Source organism: Microcaecilia unicolor, chromosome 4 (assembly GCF_901765095.1).
Source record: "Microcaecilia unicolor chromosome 4, aMicUni1.1, whole genome shotgun sequence".
Lineage (NCBI taxonomy): Eukaryota > Metazoa > Chordata > Amphibia > Gymnophiona > Siphonopidae > Microcaecilia > Microcaecilia unicolor.
In genome coordinates this window covers 152,059,902-152,082,405 of record NC_044034.1, presented here as the reverse complement: position 1 = coordinate 152,082,405, position 22,504 = coordinate 152,059,902, and the positions used below count along the sequence as shown (strand labels likewise).

At 40.9% G+C, this 22,504-nt stretch overlaps 1 protein-coding gene across 1 annotated transcript in view; it reads left to right on the top strand.

Annotated features, from left to right (window-relative positions):
• The window catches only part of SHANK2 (SH3 and multiple ankyrin repeat domains 2), an 846,275-nt gene that overhangs the window by 535,513 nt on the left and 288,258 nt on the right, over positions 1-22,504 (top strand). The window contains 1 exon segment of the mRNA XM_030200750.1: positions 3,801-3,925. Within this exon segment, the coding sequence (XP_030056610.1) occupies positions 3,801-3,925 (125 nt within the window).

Genomic DNA, 22,504 nt, shown 5'->3' with positions numbered 1-22,504 from the left:
CGCCACTTTACAGACTACACCTAGCAAGTTGTGCACATAAATTCTAATTAATGTCAATTAGTATCAATAATTGCTTATGTGACAATTATCAGTGCTGATTGACTTGTTAATTAAATTGCACATGCAAATCCAGAATATTACCAGATTTGGTCGTGCTATATAGAATCCAGGGGAATATGTACATGTGTGTGTGATATACGTATGTATGTATGTGTACACATATTTGTATAGTAACTAGTGGCAGGTAAAGACCAAAAAAATTACCATCTGCCCCAGTTTAGATTTGTTCACCTAAGAGATGCACATCCAAATCTCCGTATGCATCCCAACACTAGCTCCCTCTTTCTCCCTGTCTTTTACCTCACACGAAGTTCAAGCACTAAAGGAGCGGAGGAGTGGCCTAGTGGTTAGGGTGGTGGACTTTGGTCCTGGGGAAATGAGGAACTGAGTTTGATTCCCACTTCAGGCACAGGCAGCTCCTTGTGACTCTGGGCAAGTCACTTAACCCTCCATTGCCCCATGTAAGCCGCATTGAGCCTGCCATGAGTGGGAAAGCACGGGGTACAAATATAACAAAACAAAAAGTTTAAGTTGCATTTATTATGATATACTGCAAATCAGTAGAAAAAACATCCATAACCATTTTCCTAAAATTGCTCTCCATATCTGTCTCAAATGAGCCCAAAATATTTTCAAAGTGATGGTTTCCACCACCTTTGGTATGAGCCAATTCAGACCTTGTCATCTTCAGCATCAATTCTTACAAGACCAGTACTACAGCCAAGGCTCAGGCTCTTTCTCTAATCTCCAAAGCCACCAAGGTTAGTGGGTTAGTGAGGTCAGTGACAAAAAAGGAAAAGAAAAAAAACTAATAAAGGAAATACAATTCCAACCTCCCCATACTTATCAATGCTTGAGGTTTTTCGTGATTTGCATTGTGCAATTCCCCCCTCCACCGCCACCACCAAAGCTCTTGTTGCTCTGCCCAGTGCAATTCCACTGCTGCTATTTAGTCTTGTAACAACTGCTCCTTTCTGAGAGAGAGAGAAAGAGATCTCTAAATATAGGTTTAAAAACATTTAGCAATTGTTAGACGTGTAATTAAAAGAAGGAAATCTAAAGGAGCCACACTAAAGGGTCCTTTTACTAAGCCATGGCAAAAAGTGGCCTGCAGTAGTGTGGGCACGTGTTTTTGGTGCATGTCGGGCCAGTTTTTACCGCATCTGGGAAAAGGGCTTTCTTTTAATGGGCTGGGTAAAGGGCCTATGGTAAAACTGATATGGCTTGAGCCCTTAACGCCATCGATCTAGCGGTAAGGTCTCGCATGCTACACGTGGTGAGCGATTGGTGCGAGTCGACTGCTGATTAACGCCAGAAATGCCACATACGGTAGGAAACAAAAAAATAATTTCTCCCAGTGGTATGGGCGTGCACCAAATACGAAATTACCACCGGGTGGGGGGGGGGGGGGCGCTAGCCTGGCAGTAGTCTCATATTGGCAGGCGCTGCACGTGCATAGAGCTTACTGCGCCTTTGTAAAAGGACCTCTAACTGATGAGGGAAACAACCAGGAGTAAATTTGTAGCATGACAAGAAATCCTTACACACAGTTGTTGAAAGGTCACCACTTCACTAAATGAGCACTGATATACATGATTTGTTTTTCACAAGAGTTAAGAACATTAAAGAGAATAGTTTAGATCCAGCTCCTTCCTGGATAAGCGCCGCTTACCGGGGTCATGCTTGGATTTTCACTATCATTAGCCAAATAATACTGCTGGAAATCGTTCACTGCCCTGCCACTCTTTGTGCAATGCCAGAACTGTCTATGGTGGAACTGGAAATTAACCAGGTACCATCAATATTTAACACCCGTACTCAGATAGTTACCCAGTTAACTCATGATAGCAAAAAGGCCTAAGTTAACTAGGCGTCTGTCCAGGAATCTGTTCTGGAATTCAGTGATACCTCGATAACTTCTGGCGGTTAGTGAATGGTTGGATATAACTTTAAACACTGTGGTCAGCATTTTAAAGCAATGCTGATGTGAACTTTAAATATAACAAAGCAGGTAATAATGAGGTCAATAGATTAATTGTAAATGGAATAGCACAGTTGCCTTATGGAGCCAATCACAATAAAGCAGGGATTAGTTAGTAGTTCATCTAAGGTCATTGATATTATACACACATCCTGTACAACAACATCTATATTTAATGTAACACTGACCAGTAGCTTCCAGGACCATTCAAGCCCGATGGAAGTAAAATGTCTCATGGTATTATAGACTCCTCAAAATCACAAATAGGTAACAAACACCCTATGCCAGTGATTCCCAAACCTGATCCTGTTGGCACCCCTGCCAATCAGGTTTTCAGGGTATCCACAATGAATATTCATGAGAGAGATTTGCATGCACTGCCTCCGCTGCATGCAAATCTCTCTCATGAATATTCATTGTGGATATCCTGAAAACCTGACTGGCTGGATTGCCTCTAGGACCAGGTTTGGGAACCACTGCCCTACTCCAAAAGGCCAACAGAAAGCTACAGAGTAGGGATGGACCAGAGGAATCGTTACAATTGTAACATCCTCTGGTGGACATTGTAAAACAGCTAACCCTTGACCTCATTTAAGCACTAAATGTTGATTTCTGGCTTTTTATTAAGACCTATTTTATTAAAGGTTTATGATTTGCTCCCTCTAGCGCTTCTTTTTTGTGGAATTCCTATGGTCTACCCCTTTTCTGTATCTTGTTACAGACTCTTCCACAGACATAGGAGATATGATACAGGTATACTTAAAAGATATTAATGAGCACACAAACCTTTTCCAAAAATGGAGAGGCTATAGAATTTGAGGGCAGGAAATGAAGCTTAAAGGCAACATTATGAAAACTTTTTCACAGAAAGAGAGTGGTAGATGCTTGGGATGCTCTTTTGCAGGAGGTGATGAAGAAAAAAAAAAACAGTCACAGAATTCAGAAAGGCGTGGGATAAGCACAGAGGGATCCTCATATGGCAAGAGAATAGAATGAGTAAAGAGTGTTTCCTCTCAAAGCAAAACTTAAATGAAGTTAACACTAAACTAACAAACAAGAAGGGCATAGAGCTGGGTAACCTACATGGAATGGCCGGTACAACCCTAGCCACCTTTCTGAGCAGACTGAATGGGATATGATGGTCCTTATTTGCCATCACTACTTATGTTTATGATTAAACTTTGGAAGGCTAAGTGCTTTGAAAATGAGCCCCATAGTAACCTATATAACTTTGTAAGTGTGTTTGCTTTGAAAAGGGGTCTTTTACTAAGCAGCAGTAAGCCCAACATGGGCTTACCACCGAGCTACCGCAGCAGCCCGGTGATAGTTCCCACCCCCAGCGCATGCCATTTCCGGCACTACAAAAATATTTTTATTTTTGTAGCACCAGTGTTTACCCGGTAGTAATCTGCTGCGCGCTGCCTGGTTACCGCTGGGTTAGTGCGGTAACCCTTACCACCACCTCAATGGGTGGCGGTAAGTGCTCCCCCCCCTCAGAAATGGCCGCACGACTAGCGTGTCACTTGCTGCATGAGCTTTTTTTTTTTTTTAAACAGCCTTTTACCCACTGTGGTAAAAGGGGGCCTCAGCGTGCGGCAGAAACATACACTGATGCCAGCGTAGGCCTCCTTTGCCACCGCTTAGTAAAATGACCCCAAAATGAGCCTTCGTGTGTCTAAACAGCACCCTATCCTGAGAGATGTTATAAAGTTTTGTTGCATTTGAAGTTTTGACAATATGGCATTCCTTCTTTCCAAAGCTGACACACCAATTGAAGAATTTACCCCTACTCCAGCATTCCCTGCTTTGCAGTACCTGGAGTCAGTGGATGAAGGTGGGGTAGCATGGCAAGCTGGCTTGAGAACTGGAGATTTCTTGATTGAGGTAGGACAGCGTGGTACTTAATTTCCCATCTACTCTTGCAAAAGAAAGCCCTGATAGTAGTTGAATTTTGAAGAGCTTTCCTGTTGTTGAAAAAGTGTCTTATATGGAACACAGTTGTTTTGATTTGTTTATTTATTTTAATTTTTTTTTAATTTTTTGCAGTCTAGGAGTTTGCAAGAGAGAGTTCAGTGTTCTGGAAAGCATTATGAACAGGAATGAGTTTCATGATTAGGAAAGGGTATAATTTCAGATTTAGTCAAGAAAACTACATGTATCAGAATTTGGCACATGGTGACTTACGATGACTTAGCAAAAGTCTGAAAGTGCTGAGCTGAAGTGTCAACTGTTAGTGCTTTTTGTTTTGTTGTTTTTTTTTGTTTGTTTTTTTTTTTAGATATTTTGAACTTGTGTAGTTCAGTTCCTTTGTAGATTTGGTCAGGAATATGAAAATTGCATTGAACCACCAGATCTTCAGTTATTACTTCAACAGAGAAAAGATGGGAACTTTTTGGTATAATGCAAGTATCAAGAAGAGCACCAGCAATAAATCTGAGCATTTGAGATCATAGTCAACATACCTTGGCTTAAGATTGAGATTCATTCTTACCATGGTATGTACAAAACAAACCTATGTGGAAACACTAATAGGAAAGAAAAACACACTCAGTTGATGTTTCAGAGAAATGGTTACTTTCTTCTAAATAGAAACTGCTTCACACTTATCTGATAATCAGTATGGTACCTTAGTTGTTACATCTCTTTATTCTCATGATAAATACATTAGATGTACAATGACCTTTTCCTTTATCCCTCTGAAACATTGACCTTTGGAGTGTATCCCTTTAAGACCACAATATAGCTTATTAGGATAGTGTCAGAGAGCTGTGACTTTCTGGTGAGTAATGTGTGGTTTACAGTTGTTTAATGTTCTTGTTTATTTCTATGTAATAGTGTTTATAGCACACGGTTAAGAAACTGTTTCTCTTGTGCCTCTTGTCCCTCATATGATTTCTGGTTTCGAACAAAAATAACTGTTTTTTGAGAGCTAAAAAATGACACTTTCTGCATTGTGAGATTAACATGTGAATGTATTTGTTGAAGTCAAACTTGTCTCTTCCATGTATAAGTTTGATTATTGTGAATCATTTTGGTTCTAAGTAATTAATAATGAAAAGAGAATCCTTTGACTATTGCATTAGAATTTAAATATGAAGATGCGTTTAAATATGTTGAGACTTGTCAGATGTTTAGACACACTATGAAGCAGATGACATCTATAATAGCCCAAGCAAGGGACCAAAAACCTTTCAATGACCATGAGGGACTGAAGTATTGGGTTGCAGATGTCATTCTGCTTGACTGTACCTGATTCTTACCACTTTGGGACCCTGTGCCAAATTTCTTCATTTTCACTACTGTGTGTTTTTCTAAGTTTTGTTTGAATGCTGACAACTTGAAATTACTTTTTTTTTTCATTTTAGATGTGTAAGGACATTTTGAAAATGCATAGAGGAAGTATCACTAAACTGTTGATTATTTGCATACAGATTGTCCACAGATTTTATTTTTTAAGGGCTCTAGTTAGCATGAAAAAATATTTGGCTCTTAACTAATCTTCAAAATCCCAGCATGTTCTTTCCAGTAAGAACAGTTCCTGTTATAAGAACATTCGCCTGCTCTAAAGCTCTTTGCCAGTTAGTTATATGGGCAAACAGACTTGGGACAAGGCATACAAAGCACAGCCAAGTGGAATGCTTGCACTAACATCACGGTTTCATTTTCATAGAAGTATGCTAATTTGAACCGAGGTTTGATTGTAGTCATCTGCCACACATTTCAAGATGTTTGTCACTTGACAAACAGGAGATAGAGAGCATGAGAGCACAACACCTGCTGCCACTGTGCATCTTACCAGGGAAACTAGGTGACCTCATAAAATATAGAAACTCTTCATTCCAACCTGCTGTGTGCATTTGGTATTAATTGCCTATGAATTTATTCGTTTAGCATTGGATCAGAAGGCAATGTAGGTATTTTGCATGGCAATTTTAATTGTAGATGAGAAATGTCTGCTTAATCTGAAGACACTTGCCTTCATAGTTGTAGCATTTATTTATTTATTTGTTTCATTTGTATCCCACATTTTCCCACCTATTTGCAAGCTCAATGTGGCTTACATGGTACCGCAACGGCGTTTGCCAGTTGCAGTATGAACAAATACAGGTGTTATTGTGGTAAAAGAAGGTTCGTGTTTGGTAGATACATTGGGGAAGTTAGGGAGGGGGGAATGATGCTTGGATCATTATGATTCTTGGAAAGAATGTCTGTATTCATATGTAATCACTATCAATTTTCAGGCGAATTCTTCTCAACAATTTGTAGACTTTCTGTTATATATATTGTGAATTGAATTGATAAAACATTTCATTCAAATACATACCTATATCCCACTTTTTTCTAACTGAAGACAGAGCAAGATGTAACACCCTTGTCTTCAGTCATGTATTCTCCTAGTAGAAAAACTTGGTACTGTGTTTTTTTACATCTGTCTACATGAGCAATTTTAAGGTGTTTGCTGATAATTAGAAAAATTATGCAGTCTGATCCCAACTGAAGGCCTGGTTACAACCTTTTGAATGTTTGTTTGTTTGTATGTATGAGTGAGTTGGGTATAATTGTGTGGATGAGAGTCTAAGGCAGGAGCTTCCTGAATGACCCTTACACATTAGGTAAATTTGTATATACTAGGGTTAAACTTATGTGAGGAGGAAAAAAGCCTCTGTATTCCCGTTTCAGTACATACTTGTGTCTGTTAAATCGGGATGGAATCTTCATAGGCTAAAAAAAACCTCCTCATAACTTTAATCAACAAAACAGCAATCACATCACATTTGACGAACACTTATCTTTAGTGCCACCCATGCAGTTGCAATTTAGCTTCACTCTGATACGCCCGATGGGGTCCCGTTTCGCCGTCACAGGCTTTCTTAAGGGAAACACGTCATGCTGCAATGTGAATCTACAAATAAAAGCATGAATTAGCCCCTGCTCTGATGCCACACTCCTACACTTGATAGCGATTTATACTCCTTCCTCTGACCTGATTACTAAGCTCTACAGTGCTCATTGTCAGAACAACACTGCCTCTAAGATGGCGTCTTAAGACTACTCTCCTATGATGTCACTATTATATGATTGGCTGGCACATTGTCTGAAAAAACTCAGGACTGAATCTTAAAGGGCCCATGTTATAAAAACGTGGCCCATTGAATCATGGTATTCAAACCATTGGGCTCAAGAGACTTGAGTCTAAAGATCCACCGTTGTTCTGCTTGTAAGAGACATTTGGCTCTGTTACCTCCCCTGATGTCTATTGTGACCTGATCAATTACTAGGCAACGAAAATCAGCAAACTCGTGCTTGAAAATGTTGCAATGGGCTACCAGGGGGGAACCCAATTGTTTTCTCTTCAAGCAGGATTTGTGTTCTAAAAGTCTTGTATGAAGTTGTCTAGTGGTTTTACCTATGTAAATCTTGAGACAGGGGCATTGTAATAGGTAAACAACATGGTCAGATTTACAATTCGTGTAGAAATTAATATGGTATTTTTCCTCCTCACATAAGTTGAATAGCAACTGTTGAATGATTGAGCCACTTTGGTTGGTAAAATTGTATTTGTTTCAAATATAGTGGCATTGTCCTATTTTTGATTTAAGTATATACTAGGGTTCTACTGTACTTAGCTCTTCAAAATGGCAGCTTGGCATCTTCCGGGCTTTGAAAAGATCTAATGTAACCAATCAGAATGCTCTTTCACCTTATTGACTACCAAAATTTAATTATAAAACATTCATAATCACATTTTTAGGGAAGAATATGATTAAAAAGATCAAGAGATTTAAAAATATAAAAAGGATATCAGAATCCAAAAAAAGTATTACAGTTCAGAAAAAATAATTTCATTTAATAGCAGAATTTAAACCTCTAGGTTTAACTGTTTCCAGCCAATATATCCAAGACTGTTATTTTTGTTGTAGAGCTCTTTTCCAGCCTCCTCCCCAGGGAGTCTTGGATGTATCCACTGAAAACTGTTAAACCTAGAGATTTAAACTCAGCTATTGAATGGCATTATGTTTCTGAGATCTAATTTTTTTTATTCTGATATCCTTTTTATAATTTTTAATATAGTAATTTTTTGATCATATTCTTCCCTTAAAATGTGATATGAATGTTTTAAATTAAATTTTGGTAGTTAGTAAGGTGTAAGCAGTGGCGTAGCTAGAGGGGGCGCCAGGGGAGCGGCCGCTCCCCCAAACGGAGTTGTGCCAGCGCCTATTTTTTTCTCAATGTGTTGCATTGAAAATGTACGCCGGCGCTGGCGGAAGTCCGCTCTTGCTCCCCCCGCGTCATCAACCTGACTCTCACTTCTGGGTGTAAGAGCATTCTAATTGGTTATATTAGGTCCATTTAAATCCCGGAAGACATCAAGCCACCATTTCAAAGTGTTCACAGAAACAGGGTGGACTTTGGAAGATATGTTCAAATGTATCTGTGTGTTGGTTGCTTCTGCTAGTTATATCTCTACTGCCTTCATGATCTAGTGCTTGAAAGTTTTGACGGATTGCGAAAAGTGGATTGGCAAGATCAGGAATCTAGGAGGAGGACTGTGAGATCTAGAGCAGTGGTTCTCAACCCAGTCCTTGGGGCACACCCAGCCAGTCAGGTTTCTAGGATATCTACAATGCGTATGCATGACATAGATTTGAATACATTGCCTCCTTGGTATGTAAATCTATCCCAATGTAGATATCCTAAAAACCTGACTGGCTGGATGTGTCCCAAATGACTGGGTTGAAAAGCATTGTCCTAGAGGGCTGTTTTTCTGTCATGCTTTTTAATGTTTATGTTCAACCATTAGCTGCTTTATTGAGCTCTTCATATCACAAATGCTACATGTTTGTGGATGACATACAGATCTTGCTGCCTGTAGAAAATTCATCTGACCTTTTGACAACCTTACAGTCGTGTCTGAAAGAGGTGACTAATTGGATGAATGTAAATATGCAGATCAGTTAGTTCTGAATCTTAAAACACTGAGCTGTTTGGGTTGAATTTGGGTGAATATTCACCTCCGATGGATTGAGTTGGGAGTGTGTAAAAAATAAATTAAATCGGATATTGGTATTTCATTTTATAAGGTAAGGCTATTGCATAAATTAAGAGGGATCACTGTGGAAAAGCTGTTGCAAGCATTAATTCTGAATAGCCTCAACTTTTAGGGCCCTGTTTACTAAGCAGCGTTATAGGCGTGTTAACGTTTTTAATGCGTGCTAACCATGTATGTGCCTACAATATCCCTATAGGCGCCTACATGGTTAGCACGGGCACTGAAAACACTATCACACCTTAGTAAACAGGGCCCTTAGTTTGTATCTATGCTTGCCAAAAAAGTGTTTGCAGTGGCTGCCTGTAATGCAGTGAGTCCATTTGGGCAGTTTGCTTTTCTGCCTTCATTCAGAAGGAAAACCTGAGTATCTGATTAGCTGTGTGAGGTTGCATGAATAGAGGGCAGACTTACATTCAAATAGCAGTTGTTTGTACCTTCAGTGACAGAGATGTGACTAAGTAAAGTGCATTTTATCCACTTTAGCATCGCTAGTCCTATTTTCTGTGCAAAGTGCCTCTGTTCATGCAGGCGTTTGGTGCTGATGAGTGAGTAGAACTAGGCATAGAATGATTACTTATTTAATTATGAACTCAGTTTTGGTTTAGGATACTGATTAGCATCATTTATTGATTTAAGAGGGTAAAAGATTAGTTTTAGTGGAATCAGGGTGGTCTTGTTTGGTGATTTTATTTTATGTGTGTAGAACTTTTAGATACCATGGCATATAAACTAATAAGAAATTAAATGAAATATCTTGAAAACCCAACTGATGCTTGTGGTAGTATTGTAAAGCTTATATACTATTCCAAGTTTATCTTGTAAATACCTAAAATGTACAGGAAGTAGAAGTTCTTAATCGACACAGAATCAGAAAATGTCCTTTTTGTAGATAGAATCATTAGGTTTCATTTACTCAGTGGGTGCTCGTTCATGCTGAAAACATTCTAAATGATTAAAAGCAATAAAAATGCTTATAGTTAGTTTACTAGTCTCTAGACTATAAGTAAGTTTTTTTTAAATAATATTTTTAAATCTTTCATACAATAATTTACATTCAAATAATGCTGAACTTCGACTCAGATATACTTTCAGTTTAGAACACAATAGGAAATGAACTACTGTTCAGGGCAGGATTAAAGCATAGGCAAACTAGGCATGTGCCTAGAACCCAAATATTTAGAAGGGGCCCATAAATTGTGCTACTTGAATGGCTCCCAAGGTAGATTTTTGCCCTTTTAAGTCAACTGACTGTAGTAAAAAGAGTTGGGGAAAACAGAGCCACCACTGCCCACAGTGGTCTCCCCACGCCCTGTCCATAGTTCTCCAGTCAGCACTACTACTTAACCTGCTGCTTTGCCAGATTTCCTCTGCAGTCAGGACCATGGGGGACCCATTGTGGGAATTAAAATGTATTTATATTATGATAGGGGGCCCAGTTCACTTGTTTGCCTAAGTTCCACAAAGGGTTAATCATGCCCTGATACTGTTACTAGCTGGTATGTTTAATAGACTATCACATCATTGGTGGCTTCAAAAATGTTAATATTAGAGAGAGGTCTGAAAAGGTTTATTCTTCAGTATAGGATAAGTAATGCTTTGGGTTTGTTAAGCTGTTTTATTCAATGAAGTTGATTTTTAATCATATCTGGAAAGATGCCATGACAGTCTGAGCAGAATTCACTTCTGCTATTCAATCTGTGTGGTTTGATTGGCTGAGCTCGTTGCTTAGGAACCCGATCTGGTACAGAAGAAAAACTCTTCTTACTGGGCAATGAAAGTTTGCTATAAATAAATGATCACATTAAAGTTATTTGTTTTCTGTACTTTTACACAATGGCTAAGCCAGTGGGTCTCATCCCAAGTCAGTCTGGGTTATAAAGAATATGCATTAAAGAAAGGTTTGTATATTTATTAAACTTGATACACCACTCAATCTAGCCGGCCAGTTGGGTTGTTGGTTGCTTTAGGCATTGCGTTGTTCCAGAATTTTTTGATAGGGTGAAATTCAACAACCTTTTTATATATATATGTGACCATCTCTGGGAAAAACTTCTATGGAACTTTGTAAGTTTAAGTGCTTTGAAAATGAGCTCCTAAGTCTCCAGAAACAAAAAATGAGTTCTGATGAACTCTGTTACAGCAAACAATTTGTAATACAACAGTTCAAGCCCCATCCTTTTATGTGAAAAAATTAAAAAGTTACAGAAGCGCAAACCTTTTCAGGCTGCTTATGGACTCATGACATAAAAAATTGGCCACTCACAGCATTTTGGATCTGAGACGTTAGTCACCTTTTCCCAGAGATGGTCACTTATTTATACAAGTTACAACAGTTAATAAATCAAATATACAATATTTCAACCAGAATGTAAAAAAACGAATTCTTATTTCAGCATTACCTCCCTGACCAATTTTCTTTAATCTTTATAACCTCCACCCACTTACAGCAGCAATATATACAGTACTCATTCTTGTGCACATAACATCGAATGCCAGCATCTCACTTACAAACCTTCAATGCTCTTCAACAGTTTGAGCTAAACGTGACTCCTACAGACGTTTATAATATTTATCACAAAAATTTAACTTCTACTATAAACACAAGGAGCAGCAGTTTAGAAAGGGCATCCAAGCTGGCACACTGCAGTGGAAATTGATCTTGGCACCTCTGGATGTCGAGACTGGTGCTCTAACCACTAGGCCACTCCTCAATTAGAATCCCAGGGAAAGTGCACTTCTGTATGTGCTTCTGCCAAAGAATTTAATGAACATTTTTTTTAGCAAAATGTGCATAATGCTTAATATATCTTTTGTTGCATGCAAATCTTGTGGGACTGACAGATTTTACCCTTTCTGCTGTCAATCAGCACTTCTGCAATTAGTTATATAGGCAAATAGATCTGTTCTGCATACATTACTGCATAGCTAACGCAGGTGCTGCCACCACCAATGATACTTCTGTTTTATAGAAACACAATTTGAGTCAGAGTTTGCTTCCACAGTTGTTGCTACTCATCATAAAATTTCATGACCTGCCAGATAGGAATAAAATAAACATTTTTCTTTTAACTGCTGACATTAAATACCCCTTTAAAGTAAATGAAGTAAATGTATTTGATTGAATAGTGTGGTCAGTTTTAGTATGTAAATTTCAATCTCTCTCTCATATCTATCTAGCATTATATATCTTACATTTCCTGTTTTCAGCCAGCATGATACGTGTATTTGTTTAGCAATTACTGGTTTTTACCAATGATTATTTCTAGTGAAGGATTGAATTCTTTCAGGTATTGGCTATCCTAGAATAGTGCTTTTTTAAATTCCTCTCTCTTCCTTTCAGAGAAGGCTGGAGACACTCTATGAACACAGACCAAGCACTGGTTAGCATCCTTAAGAGTTCTTCTGCCCTTCAGCCACACATAGCTGCATTTTGTTCAGTTTTCTAAGGCAGACTGCAGTTGATTCATTGTAAAAACTGCTGTAAGATGTGATAACCAAACTCAAAATCCCTACAGCAGTAAAAACATGAAGGAAATTTTGCATAAAAATTGGAATTTTTGTATAGATTTTTTGAAAAATGTTAGTTTTCCAGTTTAGATTTTTACCTCTCCAATCTCTGTTTACCCTTACCAGTCCCTGCTGCCCACTATCTCCCTTTGTTTATGTTATCCTTGCTCATACCTTAAAATGAGAGAGGTACAGAGGTTCTGAACCATGGGAGTAGGTAGGGAAATATTCTCCAGGGCCCCTTTGGTTGAGAAACACAAACTCTCAACTGCAACTGATAAATCCCAGAATCAATATGAGGAGAAGTTAAAATGGAAAAGTTTAAGAAGTTGCTGAAGATTCACCTTTTAATTTGGGCTTTTAGTTTACAGGTCCCAAAAGTGGAGGGGCTGTTTGATAAATTTTTCTGCAAGCATTTCAATGAGGATGTATGTCCTTTGATTGCTGGATTGAATGTGGAGCTCTTTTCTTTTACCTTTTCTTTTTTATTATATTTTGTAAACCTCTGCGACCTGTGTAAGTCGCTTCCAGTCACAGGCTGACTTAGCCCATGATATTCAATGCTGAAGTGTCTCCCAGCATCAGAGCCGGTCTTAGGCAGGGGCAACAGGGGCGGTCGCACAGGGCCCCACACTCCTAGGGGCCCCGCATCTCTGGCATGTCTGTCCTTATGTCTCGGAACACCTCCTTCTACTACTACTACTTAGCATTTCTATAGCGCTGCCAGGGTTACGCAGCGCTGTACAAGTTTAAACACGGGGAGGGACAGTCCCTGCTCAAGAGAGCTTACAATCTAACGGTTGCTCCATACCTTAATGTGCATCCCCATTTCATTAGAGAGCATCAGGCAGAGGCAGTGATTTTCACATCCTGTCAGCTGCCGAGCCCAGAGCATCCTCGCTGTTGCGTCCCACCCCTTTTTGATGTCACTTCCCGCTTCCACAAGGCTCTGGTCTCAGCAGCTGATGGGATATGAAAATTGATGCCGCTGTCTGCCGCTCTCTACTGAAACGTGCTGGATGCACATCAAGGTATGGGGGTGAGGTGGGGTTCCCAGAGCTCTAAACCTCCTTTTAAACTATGATAAATTATGGCTTATAGTGGCGGGTGGGGGGAAGGGGTCAGGAGGCCCCACTGAACTGGTCTGCACAGGGCCCCACAATTGCTAAGACTGGCCCTGCCCAGCATGGAATGTTTGGGTATGACTGCTAACTAAGAAGTTAACTGGGCACTGGCCAGTATTCAGACTGGTGCCCTTCAATATTGGGTCCAAGCAGAGATGCTGTCTTTTTGGCACTGGTGTAACAAGCTCCATACTCTATTGATGTTGGAAAGACTGAGGCCCACTTGGAAGAAGTTCTTTTTGTACATATGGAGTCCATGTATACACTCTCTCCCCATAAGATCTCATACTCTAATACTTAATTATATAAACCTGTGAGGCTTAAAGTAGCATGGCTAGTTCTTGGCAGCCTTATTACTCACCAAGGAAGGGGCAGGGTAGAGGAGAGAGGTTTGGGGTGGGGGGGTGGAAGGGAGGGTTAGAGAGTTAGCTGGAGGACTGTAAGAGTCCAAGTTCTCTGAAATAGCTGTATCAGTTACAATTTTTCCTACTTGGGGTATTGGGAAGGTTGGCTGGTTATAGAAGTTACTGTCGGTTTATGGGTTGTTATTTGAGAGGGGCTTTATAGAAGCATAGGGGTGGGGGATAGGGATGTAACAAAAGTTCTTATGATAACTTGGTGCAAATAGTTATCAGTTGATAGTCTAGGCAATTCCAGGCGGCTAGATTTGACATAGCAAAGTGACTTGTTCAGTTTTACAGGTTTGTTAAGTATATATACTAGAATTGTACTGGACATGGTTAGACTTTGTTCATGTTATTTCATGGAGCACCAATAAAAATTGTTTAAACTAAACGTAGTTTATAGCATTTTGGACAAAGGCCATTACTGTGTCATCATATCATCAGATCTTTCTGCAGCATTTTGTATTTGTTTTGTTACATTTGTACCCCACGCTTTTCCCACTCATGGCAGGCTCAATGTGGCTTACATGGGGCAATGGAGGGTTAAGTGACTTGCCCAGAGTCACAAGGAGCTGCCTGTGCCTGAAGTGGGAACTGAACTCAGTTCCTCAGTTCCCCAGGACCAAAGTCCACCACCCTAACCACTAGGCCACTCCTCCACTCCATTCTACAGGCCAGGCTGCAAGACCATGATGTTGAAGGGAAAGCACTCTCAGTTTCAGTCTCTTTTGAAAGGGTCCATGTAACAAGTGCACTGGGGAACTAGTTATGCTGAAACATGGCCTCATAAGTCATGAGTCCTTCATGGCTTCTTGTCCTTGCCCATTTCATTTAACATCTATTTTCAGCTCCTAACAAAACGTAGAGTTTTACAAAGCGTCGGCAAGCCCAATGTGAACTTACCGAACGCTAAATCAGGACTACCACTGGCCCAACGGTGCTAAAGCCCCGCAGAAATGGCTTGCACAGTGGTAACCTGGCAGTAATCAGACATCGCCGTGTTCTGCCTGGTTACTGTGGGAGCTGTTATCACCACCTCAGTGGGTGGCGGTAAGGGCTCCCTGCTGTATGGCCACACGGTAAGCGTTCTTTTACCGCATGGCCATGTTTGCCTGAGGGCTTTTTACCCACTGCAGTAAAAAGGACCTTGATGCGTGGGAAAAATGGTCCCCGCCGCTAGCGCAGGGCCCTTTTCCTGCAGCTTGGTTAAAGGACCCCTTACTGAGGTTACAAGTATAACCTATTCAATGTACACAGAAGAAGTTCAGCTTTTATGTGCACTTGGTGAGAAGCAGACTTGATTTCATTAAATCAAATACTTGCTTGATTAGCATAGAGACCTTTGCTGACAATGAATAAACTGAAAATGAACCTCGATAAAACTGAGCTGATATAGATAAAAAAGAACACCTATATCTGATATTGTATGCATTTTCCTAAGTATGTTTTATTGCTATATTGTATGTTTGTTTAAAATCTAATCTCTTTCTCTGGTATCCCATAAACAGCATCAGTTAATTCAGAGCATGGCGGTCAAGTTTTTAGCGAGGAAGTTTGACCATATCTCTCCACTGTTGGCTTCTACAAAACCCTAAGTGTTCTACTTGCTCTACAACACTCAGGGTTTTGTAGAAGCAAGTAGAAGTAAATTGATTTTTTACTCGTTCCAAAAGTACGAAGACTAGGGGACACTAGAGGAAGTTACATGGAAATACTTTTAAAACAAATAGGAGGAAATATTTTTTCACTCAATGAATAGTTAAGCTCTGGAACTCTTTGCTGGAGGAGATGGTAACAGCGGTTAGCGTATCTGGGTTTAAAAAAAGGTTTGGACAAATTCCTGGAGGAAAAGTCCATAGTCTGCTATTGAGACAGACATCGGAAGCAGCTGCTTGCCCTGGGATTTGTAGTATGGAGTGTTGCCACAATTTGGGTTTCTGCCAGATATTGTGATCTGACTTGGCCACTGTTTAGAAAACAGGATACTGGGCTAGATGGACCATTGGTCTGACCCAATATGGCTATGTTCTTATGTTCACTGACTTCCAATTTCCTACCATATTAAATTTAAGGTTCTTATTCTCCCTTATCAAGTATCATACTCTGATCAGCCTACGTAATTAATTCTGTATTCACCCTCCTGAAATCTTCAGTCATCTCAGGCATTTTTGGGTTGTTTTTTTTTACCTCCTGTACCTCCACTTTTTCAGATTGTTACACTCCCCACATTTTTATTTGCATTTTTAGCTCTATCTCTTCCAAATGTGTTTCCGCTTTTCTTGTGAAGTGAGCCTTCTTTCTCTAAATTAAAGAGGGGCCTGCCTCTAGTTGTTTCCCAGTGTTAATTGTTTGCTGTATATTTTTAATTTTGTAGACGATTTTGATGTACTCTAGGTTCAAAGAGTGGTTAACCAATTTTTTTTTAATAAGTAAATACCTCTTCCTATGCTTGAAATTAAGATCTCAGGAATATGCAAAAATAAACAAGGAAAAGGGTTTAGATTATCTCGGTGGTAACAACAACAAAAAATTTCCAAATTTAAAAATATCTATTTACCTCTATATTTGGGGAGGCTTTGCTATTGGCTACAGTGATCTAGACCTTTATCAAAACATTCTAGACTTCCAAGAACCAATATAGTGAAAAAAATATTATTCTGAGACTTGTGTTTTCCTGTAACTGCTTTTTATATTGGTTTACAGGGCAGGATTAAGGCATAGATAAACTAGGCATATGCCTAGGGCCCAAATGTTTAGAAGGTGTTCTCTTAGATATGTAATTCAATAATTTCCAGTTCAGATAATTGCCCTAAGTCAGCTGTTGTCAGAAAGAAGTGTTTGGGGGGGGGGGGGGGGGGGGGGTAGGGAAAAGGTTATTAGAGCTAGTGCCATTCAAAGAGATCTGTCTTCTCCCCTGCCCCTCCTCCTGAGCATTGTCCAGGGCCGCCGAGCGAGGGGGCAGGGGGGACAAAATTTCCTGGGCCTCCAAAGGGGGCCCGGCGCCGGGGTCTCTCTCCTGCTCCCAGGCCGCCGGCGCCACAGTCCCCGGTCTCACCAGCCTGCCCTCGGCTCTGTTGATAGCCCCCCTCTGTCCGCCACCGTGACCGGGTTCCCACCATTCAAATTGGCAGCGCTTCACCTCACGGAAACAGGAAGTGACGAGAGCGGGATACAGTGAGGGAGGGCCCGAAGGGAGGCGATCTGCCACTTTCACATGGAGGTGAGGCGCTGCCGATATGAATGCAGGAGGTCCAGTCACGGTGGCAGACGGAAGGGGGCTGTCGACGGGGGGGGGGGGGGGGGCAGGTGGAGATGGGGGACTCTGGCCCGGCGCCAGCGGCCTGAGAGCAGGAGAGGGAGGCGACACTGGTAGAGTTTGGAGGGGCGGCGGTGGCGGCCTTGTCCTGGGCCCTGCTCAGTCTCAGTGGCCCTGGCATTACTTTCTACTAAACAGAAGTCAGCGAGCAGGGTTTCTTACCTACTGCTTCCTCCTCTGCTGGTTTTTCTCTGTGGTCAAAACTAAGCAGGATTTATAAATAGAAAGCATGGGGGGGGGGGGGGGGGTGTTTTCTTGGTAAATTGATTTACTTTCCCCCTTGCGATTCCATGTATTTTTTCCTGTTCATTAACTTCTTGTTCATAAAGATTTGTCTTGTGAAAATATTTTAGCGTCTGTTGTTTTCCTCCTTAAAATATGGCGGAAGGCAGAGTCAGTAGGTGGCCATCAGTGGAATGAATGGATTAGCTTCTGGACCACAATATTACTTCTCCTGTTATAACTTGCCTGTTTTCCCTCAGTCCTCCATCCTTGATGCCTCTCAAAATATCACAGCAGAGTTACATGTGGTGTATTGTAATTTTATATCATTTTGAAATTTGACATTGATGATGTGTGGATGGCTTTTATTTATCGAGAGCCATGTGATACAACTGGTAAAATGTGGTGTTAGATCAGTTGTTTAAATAGTATATATAATTTAATCTGAGAATTCTGTTTTGCCTTCTGTAGCTAGTCAGCAACTCCAAAGTGGATTAGAATGAAAGTTATATTTTCAGAAGGAAATGTAACAGAGCTACTTAACGTAGTCCATTCATATCAAGATTGATGACAGGTCATGGATTTTAAAAGCATTAGTCAGATTCAGACATTGTTTGGGTTGTCATAAATTAAACAAAACCTAATCCTTTTGATGATCTAACCTCTCCCAGTACTGAGATAACCTTTCCTGGGCACTAGTGGTAGGTATGTAAATAGGTAGCATCAGTGGCGTAGCTTCATGGCTTAGGCCACATCCTGTCAGACAGGAAACAGGCAATGACATCAGTGAGGGCAGGACAAGAGCATGCGGCAGATGGAAGCCTGTAAGGCAGGCGCCAGCAGCGAGAATGAATCTCTGCAAGCGCTGAGGATACCTGTATGGTACACTGGGGAAGGACAGGATTCAGAGACAGTAACACAGATGCCGGGACGCCGTGGAGAAAAGGAGGGGAGATGCGCAGGGTAGGTGAAAAAAATCTGTATTTTTACAAATCTCTCCAGGAAGATATTTGGGGGAGGGTGTGGAAAGGCCCATCAAAGTTAACTCTGGACCCATCCAAAATACTGAGTCTGGCTATGCCTCTGGGTAGCATCTTTCTGGGAATTCATTTTGCAGCTCAGTTGGATTACTCAAGCTTAAAATCAAGAGGGTAGTTTTTATCAGGCCATTTAACTTGTATAGCACATATGTGTGTGAGTTAGACCAGTTTAAAAAGCAAATAATACACATACCTTTCCTTTTTAAATTACCCACAGAAAGTACCTGCACATTTTTTTCACCAGCTCTGAAGCATGCAAAAATTACAGAAAAATCAGAGGCACAAAAAAGCTGCAGCCAGATATAAATTCCAGAAAAAGAAGCAACCAATTGAACCAGCCAGTAGCTGCAAAATTGAAATTTATTAAAGAAGCAGCCTTTGAAGATAGTGCATCCATATTGCCCTACCATTTAGATAGGTGGTTTTTTTTATTTAGCAGTAGGGGCTTTTTACAAACCTACACTAGCGATTCCCACATGGCAAATGAGAGAAAGCCTATAGGAATTGAATGGGCTTCCTCTCATTTGCCGCACCGAGAATCGGTAACCCAGCGTTGTAAAAAAGGCCCTAAATGCCTGCACCAGGGGCACAGTCTACACTTGCTGTTAGGGCACATATCACACCTTCAAAGATGGCACAGTGTTTCAAAGGTTGCCTATACTGGGTTCCAGGAGACCAATATGAGCATGCTTTTGAAAAACCTATAAAAACAAAACTTGTGTGACCAACAGCATTAATAATAAAAAGTTTTAAATATCGGAAGGAAAAAGCCGCAAAGAGCTCCAGATCCAAAGATCTATAGAGCTAAAATGGTCATGAACGATCTGCAATTCATCATTGGCTGAAAAAAACTTCCGTGAATAGCTATATATAGTACCATTCACGGAAGGCTTTTTCAGCCAAAGATGAATTGTAGATCGTTCATGATCATTTTAGCTCTATAGATCTTTGGATCTGGAGCTCTTTGAGGCTTTTTCCTTCCAATATTTAAAACTTTTTATTATTAATGCAGTTGATCACACAAGTTTTGTTTTCATAAGGGGTCATAGTTGTTTGAGATTTTTGGCTGATTTGGACTCCCTATCCACTTCATTTTTGTTGTAGTTGATCATAAAGCCTATAAAAACATGTTGGGCAGCTATGAAAGCAACTGGTTAGTTCAATTGGCTCTGCTTCTTTTTCTGGAGCATGCAAAAATTATCCATTTTATTTCATGTACTCATGCGGTATTGTATAAAATATGTACATAAGGGCAAACTGCAACTCAGACCCAGCCCCCAAGAACATCTCCACTCAGCTTTGACAACCTTAACATATTCAGGGTATGTGCACCCACATATAGCTAAATCTTTAATTTATTACTTACGTTACTCTCTTCAGATTCCAGGAATATGCAAGGTGGCTTAGGGCCACATAAAAAGTAAAATAGTTGTCAACCATTCACCTTTATAACAATGAAGCATCCACTGGGAAGGTAATATATAAAAATCCTAACATCAATATACAAATCAGTCTTCACTACAGTAATCCACCAAAGAGCACATTTTATAAAAGGGGATCTCTGTCTGTAAAATGCTGGTTTATATCAGTGGCGTAGCCAGACCTGAGATTTTGGGTGGGCCCAGCGCTAATATGGGTGGGCACTATATATATATATATATATATATATATATATACATATATATATATATAAATAGGCTTCTCATTGCCCTAGGCGCCGGCACGTCTACCCCCCCCCCCCCCCCATCCAGAAGCCAACTACCAGACCACAGCCATCATTTTGATTACAAAAAAGAATAATCAAAATGCTGGCAGGTCATGGTGGTGGGCTTCGGGGTGGGCTCTTCACTGCAGGGCAAAAGATTATGATGAAAAAAAAAAGCATTTACAATTTTATTACCTGTCCTGCTGGCTGCTGCTGGGCTGGGCTGCTGGCAGCTGCTGCTGCTGCTTACCTTGGCAGTAAAGTTATGGATTGGAGAGTGGAGACACTGCTGGAGCCTGGAACTCGATTCTGGAATGATCTCTCCTCGAACTTCCTTCCCAAGCCAATTCCCACGTCCAGGCAGGGCCAGGCTGAGGCTCGCCTCGCACCTGCGTGCGTGCACGTGCGCACGTCATCCAGTCATTATGGAATGGATGATGGGAAACTATGATGCGCTGCCTGCACGGCCCTGCAAGCCAAGTGCATTCCCGAATCTGAAGGTAGGCGCCGGCCCGGCGGGCTGATGTTGTCAGAGGCGGAGCCTGCCCTGGAGACCTGAGCGGGTGCCCGGCTGCCCGCGATGACGTGGTACGCTAGCGCTAGGCTGCCGCTGCTGCAAACTGCAGCAGTGTGCGCTTGGGTGGTGGTGGGCCGGGGGCGGGCCTGAGCGAGCGAAATCGGGCTGGATTCTGGCCCGTCGGAGCCTGATCAGCTGAGCCACAGCGGGTGCGTGCGGGTGCCGTCCCCGTCGTCGTGCCGTGCTGCTGCTGCAATTTGGGTGGGCGGGCCTGGGCCGAAATTGGGTGGGCCTGGGTGCACCCGTAGCTACGCCCCTGGTTTATATGCCTTTTAAAATTCCCCCATAAATATTTTTTTTTTAAATCTTTTTTTTTTCTGACTCTACTTTAATATGGACACAGGGATGACTTCCTAAATACAGAGCATTCTTTCTAGAAAAAAATAAGATAATTTCTGAAAGTCTAACACTTTATTCATTTCAGGACTTCAGTCAGCTAGTGAGAACACAAGTATTTTTCTCATACAGCCTCTCTGTTTCACTTTAGGAAACCAAAAATGCCACTTCTACACTGCCATTGTTATGAAGATGTTCCCATATCCCTTCCAGTGGGACCATAAAACCTCATTTCCCCTCCAGCTCTATACCTTAGAGCAGGGGTTCCACAACCCAGTCATAGGGACACATCAAGCCAGTGTGGTTTTCAATTTATCCACAATGGACATGAATGAGAAAAAATTGAAAGCACTGCCTCCATTGTATGCAAATCTATCTCATGCATATTTTATTGTGGGTATCCTGAAATCTTGACTGGCTTGGTGTGTCCCAAGGACTGGGTTGAGAACCCCTGCCTTAGAGTATACAGGATTGTAGTCCCAGACAATTGTTTCATGCAGTATACATGCTGCTTGATGTTTTATCTAAAATCAAAATACAGGGTCCAAACTATGTAACAACTTCTTCTTGGGTTTTTGGTTGAAATTGAAAATCTATTAAAAAAAAGGGGGGAAGGGGTTAATATCTTGCCACTGGATCCAATTGGAGGCATGATGATGTAATGACCATTGCCAAAGCTGGAGCATTAAGCCTACTGCTAAACATTGTATAAAATAATAATAAAGCAATCATTACCTAATAAAGGTATCACTTGTTTCCACCTGGTTTTATTTTAACCAGTGTTATGTTGGCAGGGCTGACACAAAATCCTTGGTTTACTTGAGAAATGTTAAGAGCAAAGAGGTTCCATAAACAGTTAACAGTCTCCCCCCTATTTACTAAGCCTCACTAGTGGCTTCCATGCACTAATACTGACACACCCATTCGCTTTGAATGAGCTATGTCGGCATTGCTGCATGGCAGCCACAAGTGCAACTTAGTAAACAGGGGAGTTACTTTGTTGGGCTATTTTGCAATGGATCTGGGTTAGAAATGGGCTGAGATTTTGCAAGACCCTTGAGAACACAGAGTTTAAGGAAATTGGCCTTTCATCTTGAAGTCCCTTCCCTCTTTATTCATCTTCTTTGATAATTCTCTGTTGAAGGGAGAGCAGATGAATCCAAGTTATCTAGAACAGGGTG